The sequence below is a fragment of the Mesitornis unicolor genome, unplaced genomic scaffold, assembly GCF_000695765.1.
Source record: "Mesitornis unicolor isolate BGI_N332 unplaced genomic scaffold, ASM69576v1 scaffold26569, whole genome shotgun sequence".
Classification (NCBI taxonomy): domain Eukaryota; kingdom Metazoa; phylum Chordata; class Aves; order Mesitornithiformes; family Mesitornithidae; genus Mesitornis; species Mesitornis unicolor.
The window spans coordinates 1-9,539 of NW_010209709.1; the positions used below are offsets into that span (position 1 = coordinate 1).

The window sequence follows — 9,539 nt, forward strand, 5'->3', positions numbered from 1 at the left end:
GGTGGAGTCACCATCCCTGGATGTATTTAAAAAGTGGGTAGATGAGGTACTTAAGGATATGGTTTAGGGGGTAGACAGGAGCGGTTGGACGTGATGATCTCGGAGGTCTTTTCCAACCAAGCGATTCTGTGTGATTCTGTGATAAACATACAAACATCACATGGATGTGATAGAGTTTGGGAGGGAGGTATTGGTTTTCTACAGCAGCCTTTGGCTGTAAAGTGGGAGATGGAAAAATTTTCCCTATAAATAAAAGCACTTCAGGGGTTACAAAAGAATTTCCTCCACCACTTCCTCTTTTCTTCATTACTTTTTTTTTAACAAAACTTTCTAATAAATAAAAATGGGGTTGGGAGAGTATTATGTTATTATCATTAAGGTTTTAGCCTATTGTCACCCCTTGCTGTTCAAGAAATGCAAGTTCAGTATGCTATGAGGACATGTGATAATAAATCCAACAGTGTAAACTCTTTCAAACATGCTTTGTTAGAAAACTGTAATACCATAGGTTTCATAGATAATGTTTCTCGAAAACTGGCACCCCTGCCTTGATCAGGCGGCATGTAGTAAACACCAACCACAGGGTTCCCCTTATTGCCTCTGTCTCTGCCTACCCATAAGCTTTCAACATGCCCTTGACTCTTCTTCAGAGACATCTCTTCACACTCTATCCATTTCTTGATACAGAGGTCAATGCATCCGCTCCTCCTTTCTCTCCTGTCACTTCTGAACAGCTTGTAGCCATTGGTAGCCACACTCCAGTCATAGGATTCATCCCAACAAGTTTCAATAATGACCACTATGTGGTAGTTTTCCAGCAACACAGTAGCTTTGAACTTCTCCTGTTTGTTGCCCATGCACCATGCATTGGTGTAGAGGTGCTTCAGATGGACTGTTGGCTGTGTCACCTTTTTGGAGGAACATCCCTTAATTCCCTTAAGGTGTTTCACAGGTGTTTCCCTGCTGGCTCCTACTACCTTAGGAGCCCCTGACTCATCTCCATAAGACTTCACTGTACTGCAGTGTGCCCACCAAACCTTAGGGCAACAGATTGAAGGCCCTTACTTGCACTCTGTCCCTCTAACCCTGGGCTGTCATCCTACAGCCAGTCAGAGACAGGCCTGATATTATTATCCCCCTCCCCCTTCACATCTAGTTTAAAGCCCTGTCAATCAGCCCTGTAATCCCTTGGGCAAAGACCCTCTTTTCCCTTTGAGAAAGATGTCTTCCATTTGATGTCAAAAAACCTGGTGCTGTGTAGGCTATTCCATTATCAAAAAAAAACCTAAATTGTGGTGGTGACACCAGCCTCGAAGCCATGTATTAACAGACTGGACCTATCTGTTTCTTTATAATGTCACTGCTTGCAACTGGAAGGAGAGGTGAAAAAATAACCTGTGCCCAAGATTCTCTCACCAACCATCCCAAGGCCCTAAAGTCTCTTGTTTTCTCTTGGGCTGCAAGTAACCACTTCCTTTCTACCTACATAGAAGATCAGCAGTGAGTAATAATCTGAGGACCAAACCAAGCTGTGAAGTTTACTAGTGATGTCCTTAACCCAAGCTCCAGGGAGACAGCAAACTACCCTATGCTGAGGGTCTACCTGGCATATTGGACCCTCAGAAGGGAATTGCTTATGACTATAACCCTTCTTTTCTTCCTTGGGGATGTGGTCATGGTAAGGGGATTGAGCCTTTCTGACTGGGGAGACGCCTCTGGAGTAGATTGCCTATCATCCACATCCTCATTTGTTGGGCTTTCCTCAACCAGAGCTTCGTACCTGTTGTTTATGTTTTGAAATTACTTTTTGATTTGCTGTGTTATGAAGTAACTAAGCATGACTTTTTTTTCCTGAAGTGTTAGGATTTTTTGATTCTGAAGCTGTCACAGTCTTTAAAATGTTCAGAAACACCCCTCCTCCTCGCCCCCCGACAGCTCTTTCTTCCTATAATTGTAAAGTATCATACTCTAACTTGTTTGCTAGAACTTGTACAGAAATGCAGTCTTTAAATAGAAGTGCCTATTTAGCTGTAGGGTTTGTTAACTAGAATGTTGTGTAGACTGTACCAAGATGCAGCTTAAATCTGTGTTTTCAGTTGGTATTTGACATTTATTTTGTTATCATGTTGTTTTGCAATTAAAAACTTTAAATAAAATATTGGCATTTCAAACCTTCCAACAGATGTAAACTGGGGATCCTCAACACAGGCTTTGACTTACTTAAATGCACTACAGCATTCTATTCGGCTCTCAGGAGTGGAAGATCACGTGAAAAACTTCAGGTAACATTTAATATTAAAGACATATTAAATTATTTCTCTGTATTCAGTAGGGTATTGTCACAGTGTTTGCTGTCATGGTTTCTATTAAATGGCTGTTCATCTCCTGTGGGTTGTAACACCTGAATTCCACCACCGTGGACGTCCTCTGGATGTATTTACATTAGCATTTTATTTCTGATTAAGAGCGCACTTTAGAAGCAAGTCTATGGATGATGCATGCTTACTGTTAGATGCCTCATGGTTTGCATCATGAACTGAATTGAAAGGTAAGCTTCAAAATGCTAATAAGCATTCAGTCCACATGCTTGGGATAAAACTGATCTAACCTAAAATCCCCAAGATGTTTATAATGTGGATGTTATGCAACACTAGCTATTGCATATTATACATATTCTGTCATTGCACTTCAGTAATGGCAAGCAGGCTACATTAGTGCTTTTCACACAACTGAAGAAGAGAACTGATTTGTTGTCTGCCAGCATGGCTACCCAGGAAGGTCCTACTCAAGGAGACAGTTTTCTATCCTTGAGTATTTATTTATACATTAATAATTTAATAAAGTATTTATGCCACTTTTCTGAATAAGCTATTGTTGAAGAAAGATGCTACAGAATTTTTTAACAAAAAGTATTGACTTAAACTAATTAATAATGACTCCAAATAAATAGAATCATAGATTGAACATGACTTTACCATATGGTCTTGGCCAATTATTGACTTAACTAACTCATCATAGAACCAGCTGCAAAGTTACATCCAAATTGATGTTACAGCAAGTTGCTCAGGGCCATATCCAGTCAAGTTTTGAGTATTTCCAAGGATTGGGATTCTGTTACCTCCTCCATGCTGCCTATGCCCAGCACAGGATTTATAATGTTGAGTCTAGCAAATCTCTATCATCATGTGCAGCTGCAGCTGTAAGAACTGTATTATTCTGTTATGCTCAGTGTATTAGCAAGAGAATCTAGCTACTAAATTCTTCTGTTGTGTTCAAAATAAAACTGTATGTAGAACATTTCTTCTCAGTTGGGAAAATACTCTGATTCTGACCACTAACCTTTCTTGGAAGTGACAAGATTTTCCTGAAGAAGTACAGGATAGGTACTTACAGTATCTGTTGCATACATCCTGACAGTTGAAATAGACGTGTCAACCAATTATGATAGGTACTAGCACAGCCTCAAAGAATATGACAGTAAAACTAAATTGCAAATTATTAATATGAGTATTAATGAGCTTTCCACTTCCAGTGGAAGAGAGTTGGCAACTATGTATAAAACACAAAACTTGAAGTTTAATTATGAAACGGCTTATTTTTGAAGTTCTGAGTGCTAATATGATATTAAAATTCCTGATTTATTTACAAACATTATTACCTGTTACATCAAGCTGCATTGTTAACAGGAAAAAGAACAATTCAGAAACTTGTTTGTTGCTTAGGTATCAAGAGCAGCAATTTTAAAATGTTCCCTAAGGCAAATCTAAATATATGGTATTAAATAATACCTAACTGTTACTAGTGTTGCAACTTTACTCTTGTCTGCTGTGAGTCTATTTTGTGTTGCAAAATTCAATGTAGAAAGAAGCTTTATAGGAAAATTCTTACTAAGTCTAACTTTCTGCTTGTGCTGATACAGTAAATCAATGTTCTGCTTATCAGTATGTATTTAGGATTGCATTGGAAGCTTTTTTATTTGGGAAGCTAGTATATAGCTTTCTGAGTTTTAAACTTCTTTAATTGTTATCCTAAGAAGATACGTATCTTAGTGTAAGCCAGTTTTAAGCACAGTGTCTTAGGAGAACTAATGTTTTGACTTCTAGTGATACATTCTAAATCAGAGCAGTTCAATATTTATTTATAAGTTTGCAGATGACACCAAGTTGGGTGGGAGTGTTGATCTGTTGAAGGTAAAAATGCTCTACAGAGGGATCACGACAGGCTGGATTGATGGGCCAAGGCCAGCTGCATGAGGTCCTAGAAGGCTAAGAGCATTGATGTCACAACAACCTCATCTAACACTACTGGCTTGCGGAAGAGTGGCTGGAAAGCTGCCTGGAGGAAAAGAACCTGGGGGTGCTGTTTGACAGTCAGCTGAACATAAGCCAGCAGTGTGCCCAGGTGTCCCAAGAAGGCCAACAGCATCCTGGCCTGCATCAGGAATAGTGTGGCCAGCAGGAGTAGGGAAGTGGTTGTGTCCCTGTGCTCAGCACTGGTGAGGCCACACGTTTAATACCGTGTTCAGTTTTGGGCCCTTCGCTTCAAGAAGGACATTGAGGCGCTGAAGTGTGTCCAGAGAAGGGCAACAAAGCTGGTGAAGGGTTCAGAGCACAAGCTGTATGGGGAGCGCCTGAGGGAGCTGGGGTTGTTCAGTCTGCAGAAAAGGAGGTTGAGGGGAGACCCTATTGCCATCGACACCTGCATGAAAGGAGGGTGTAGCAAGGTGGGTGTCAGTCTCTTTTCCCAAGTAATAAGTGATAGGAAAGAGAGGAAACGGCCTCAATTTGTGCATGGGGAGGTATAAATTAGATACTAGGAAAATTAATATTCACTGAAAGAATGGTCAAGTATTGGAACATTCTGCCCAGGGAAGTTATTGAATCACCATCCCTGGAGATAGATGTGTAGTCATGGCACTTTGGGACATAGTTTATTGGTGGACTTTGTAGTGTTAGGTTTACAGTTGGACTTGATAATCCTTAAGGGTCTTTTCCAACCTAAATAATTCTATTATTCTGTCCTATGATTCTAATAAAGAAAATTAGCTGTAGCTACTATAGAGATTGAGACAGATGACTTCATGTGACTCTTGAGATACAAAAAATTATAATCAGAAATTAATTCTGAAGTCTAGACACTTAATATTTTAAAATTGCTTAGGAATTTGTCTAGAATAACCTACTTGCAGTTGTGTGGCTCTGCCTTCTGAGTGATAGTAATTTTTAAAAAAGAGTATGATTCCAGTTTTTCTGTTGGGCACAGAAGCATCTAAGCTAGAAAAAGCAAAGGGATGTAACTTACAAATGAGGTGTCCTGGATGAGAGTGACTGAAGTTCTGTAAATCCTCTTGGGCTGAATCAGGGTAAGCCAACACCAAATCATCAGTTAAACATTATAATGTGAACAATTTGGATTTGGAAAACATAGCGTTGGCAGTGTTGGTTCTTAGTGGGTGTCTTTTGTGCGAAAGAGGAAAAGAGAAAAGAGTGATAGGAAAGATACCACCACCCTGGATCAGATGCCTCTGCTTCTCGAACTTCTTTTCCCCTCATTGCAAAGCAGAACTTGCAGCTTTTGTTATGGAGGGCCTGTCCTGCCACAATGTTGGAGACATTAACTCTTTCAGTCTCTCGTATGAGGTAAAAAATCCATCCTTATGACCTTGTCTAAAATCTGTTTCTGATCTTTTTAAGTGTGTCAATTTTCAGGTTTAATGGGATTGTTAAGTTTCGAACCAGTTAATCATATGTCTGCTGACAGTTGTGGAAAAATTGATCTTTACTTAATTTAACATAGTCTTGGAAATAGATGAGGTTACTGTCTCTCCCGTGATGATTATTTTCTTATGGCCGGTATTTGGAAGAAACTTCTTTCTTTTAATAAAAAGACCTAGTAATCCAGAGGGAATGAATTCCAACCTTTTTTTAATTCTCATCTATTTACGATTCTAGACCTCAGTGCTTAATTATGACAGGTCCTCCAAATGCACGTCCAGCTTTGCTACACCTTGTCCATGCTTTCACCAAGAACGTGGGTTTGATGATCTGTGGCCATGTACATATGGTAAGATTATTATATCTTTAAAGTTACCTTGTTGAGTTTTTTCATTGTTTTGTTTGTTTGTTTTGTTGTGTTTTTATCTGTTTGCTTTTTGTTTGTGGTTCTTGTTTGGGGTTTTTTTGTCTAGATTTTTTTGGGGTTGGTTTTTTTTTTTCTTAATGTGTCATTAGACATTTCGCAGTGCATAAAGAGATTTACTGGTAGGATTCACTCATGTATGGGTCATTGCTATTCCTGCTAGATGTACTACAGGGGAAACTTTGCAAAATCAGTAGCTTTGATCATATGATGCTTAATTGCTGAGGAAGTTTTTTAGGAGTAACGTAAGCGTTGGATTACAGCCTGGGTCTCTTTCTGTGCTTGTGTCATACAATTTCATGTACTCTCTCATGCTTTGGACAGAGCCGTTGGTCAAAACAAAGCTAGATTTTCTCTCAGTGCAGTTTCAGGTAGATTGAATTCCTGTGTAGATTTCTTACAAAGCCTGGTCTAAAATAAACTGCTTCAGCAGTACATTCAATACCAGTTTAGCCAATAGTTTAAAGTTGCTGTTAACCTTTCAAGCAGTTTTTCATTTCTTCAGTTTTCAGAGTAATTTCATTGGCAGGTAAAACAGTAATGTGAACAGATGTTTCCTTTCCTGTTCCCTTTCTGCACAGCTCCTAGTATTTCACTGACTTACGCTGTTTTTTGTCAGGATATGAGGTGTGAGGGGTTTTGGGGTTGGGCGTGTGCAAGGACACAATCTCAGCAGCTCTTACTACTACAGAAAAACCCCAAAGGATCTTCTCTGGCAGGCCTGTAGAGGTTTTGGGCTGTGAGAGGAAGGAAGCAAGCAAGCTTCAAGTAACTGTTCTTTGATATCATGCTTGTCATGAGTTGTCTACTGTGATATAAGGTGGCTGTCATACTGTGATCTGTACCAAAACTTCAGTTAGCTGTGGGGAGGCTGTTGCATCTCTGATAAACATTGGTAAATACATTTCAGCATATCGGGATTGTGTAGTGTAGCTTCATATTTTAAGGCCAAGGGTTTTCTGCAACATCAGTGAAAACATTTAAGCAAGTATAACTTCAAACATAAAGACTGATTTATCTTAAATACATTTGAGTTTACCACACTCACTAATTATGACTTTCTTCGGATCTAATGAACAGATAAGAATAAATGAAGTTAATGGAGTCACAGAACATACATTTTGTTAAGCAAATATTGGCCATTTTGTCTTCACAAACTTTTCTAATTCCTGTCTCTACAAACTTAAAATTTCAGTGAGTGCAAAGGACAGAAACTGAGTAATACTATAGAGAGGTGAGATATCACAGTTGGAATTACTGTCTTTCAGAAGCAGGGCTGTGCTAAAAAAATTAAGGTAGTGTCATCCTTCTTGTAGGAAAGCAATTCTGATTAGAGATTTTCTGGGAGCATATCCTATCTCTGTTTAAAATGGGTTTCCTACAAGAATGATAACACTATTGTGTTCTTCACTAACTCCGGGCATTTGGTCACAGCCTGTATCCTTTTGTAAAAACTGGGTTACTGTGTTCTTGATTATACATCATCCTGTATTCTGCATTTTTATGTGTAGGAGAAACACAAAGATTCATTCTGGTGGACGTAATAAAAAGGAAGTATTCAAAAAGGAGATGACTTTGACTGCAATATAAAACTGCAGAAGTGACACTACTGTGAGAAAGGCTTTCTGATTAGGATTATGTACACACAGAGGCACACTACTATAGCTTGAAACAAATATTCCTATAAAGCCTAATATTAAGTCATCCTATATTTCTGTATGTTTAATTACAAAGTCTTTTACTTTTAAAACTACGTTACGTTTTCGAAGACAACCTTGTGCCACCAGCTGGGTAATTGAGTTGTGCTCTGCATGAACAAGATGGCTAACGATTGAGCAACCCTCTTCCTAAAAATGAGAATCTGGTCTACTCTTTGCTTCTGATAATTCCTGGTATTTTGTTGGGAATTTTTGTTTGTTTGTTTGTTTGTTTTTTAATATGATGGGTGCATATTTTGAGGTTCTTCAGGTTTGAATTGGTTTCTAGAAGTGATTTATTTTTAAAAAAGTGGGAGGTCTTTATTAACTACCCATAATTCTTGTTCTTACTCCTCTTTTGATTTCCTTATTTTGAAAGGGTCCTCGAAGGCAAGCCATGAAGGAACTGTCGACTGATTTGGCTAAATATCAGCGATGGCTAATTAAAAATAAGATGAAGGCTTTCTATGCACCAGTGCATGCAGAGGACTTGAGAGATGGAGGACAATACTTAATGCAGGTACACCTCTCAGTTTTTATTACTTTTTTTTTAAATGAAAGTGGTGAAGATGAAAATCAAAATTGAAAGTGTTTTTATACTTCGAAATATTTTCATTTTGCAAAATGTCTCCGTTTAGGGCTCTGGGCAAGCCCAGGGAGCAGGATTCTCTCTCTGTTGTCCCCCACCCTCCCAGGGGAGGATTAAAAAAAAAAAAAAGGGAATAGAGGAAAGATGCTTTGCACAACGTTGGAAATTAAGACTAAAACAAGTTCAATGAAAAAGAACAGGGGAAAGGAAAAGGGCATTAATAAGGGACAAAGGATATTTAACTATATACAAAACCCGATCCCAGTAGTCCCGAGTGGAAGTGTCCGAGAAGTGCCTCATGGCCGCTGCAGCTGCTGTGACTCGTCACCAGGGACCGCAGTGGTGCCAGGAAGCAGCCCAGGAAGCCAGGAAAAGCCCGCGAAAACCTCGGGCCTCCTCGGTTTTTTCTAGACTGTGGCCAGAAAGGGGAGGGAACAGCACTGATCTCAGACCCCCCACCTGTCCTTCCCTTTCAGGCTGTTAACCCTTAAACCATAACACAAAGTTATCTTAAAATGCTGATGAAAAATACTTTTTGTGCTGAAGGAAATTATAGTACCTTTAGTTGTTTCAATAACATGTTTTTTAAAAAAATATTTTTTGTTCTTCTTAGGCTGCTGGTCTGGGTAGAATGAGACCTAACACCCTAGTTGTTGGATTTAAGAAAAACTGGAGACAAGGTGACATGAGAGATGTTGAAACCTATATAAATTTATTCCAGTAAGTACAAAATACAGAGGTGTAGCTCTTACACTATATTTCCCTATATTTGGTAGTAAGTGAAGAAGATCTTGCACGAAGTCTCTTTCAGGTAAACTCATGTTTTCCATATTGCTGATCCAGCAGTCTTCAATACCTTGTTTTATTCTAGTATGGAAATTAATAAGCAAGTCTTCATAGTTTAAACAGATTAGATTTCTATATAATGACTGCATCTAGAAAGACTTGTGGCAATGATCTGACATTTAAGAGTTACTGTCTTTAGAGATGGAACTAGTTTCTTATGTGCCAGCCTGCTGAATCCTTTATAAGCATAGTTTTTATTGAAAGCAGGTTTTTTCCTACACTACTTCTGTACAGATTAAGTGTATCACAGAATCACAGAACGTTAGGGA

General features: G+C 38.9%; 1 protein-coding gene across 1 annotated transcript; it reads left to right on the forward strand.

Moving 5' to 3' along the window:
* Positions 1–5,601: 5,601 nt before the first annotated feature.
* LOC104547311 (solute carrier family 12 member 2-like) lies at positions 5,602–9,148 on the forward strand. Its single transcript, XM_010192940.1, has 4 exons — positions 5,602–5,639; positions 5,952–6,063; positions 8,215–8,355; positions 9,038–9,148. Exons 1-4 carry the CDS (start codon positions 5,602–5,604, stop codon positions 9,146–9,148), a joined length of 402 nt encoding a protein of 133 aa, XP_010191242.1.
* The last annotated feature ends 391 nt before the right edge of the window (positions 9,149–9,539 follow it).

Bases quoted from the DNA above. Each gene is read 5' to 3' on its own strand.
- LOC104547311 (XM_010192940.1), top strand. From the start codon at position 5,602: ATGTTGGAGACATTAACTCTTTCAGTCTCTCGTATGAG. The intron at 5,640-5,951 runs GTAAAAAATCCA...TTACGATTCTAG, and splicing joins CTTTCAGTCTCTCGTATGAG to ACCTCAGTGCTTAATTATGA. The intron at 6,064-8,214 runs GTAAGATTATTA...TTATTTTGAAAG, and splicing joins TCTGTGGCCATGTACATATG to GGTCCTCGAAGGCAAGCCAT.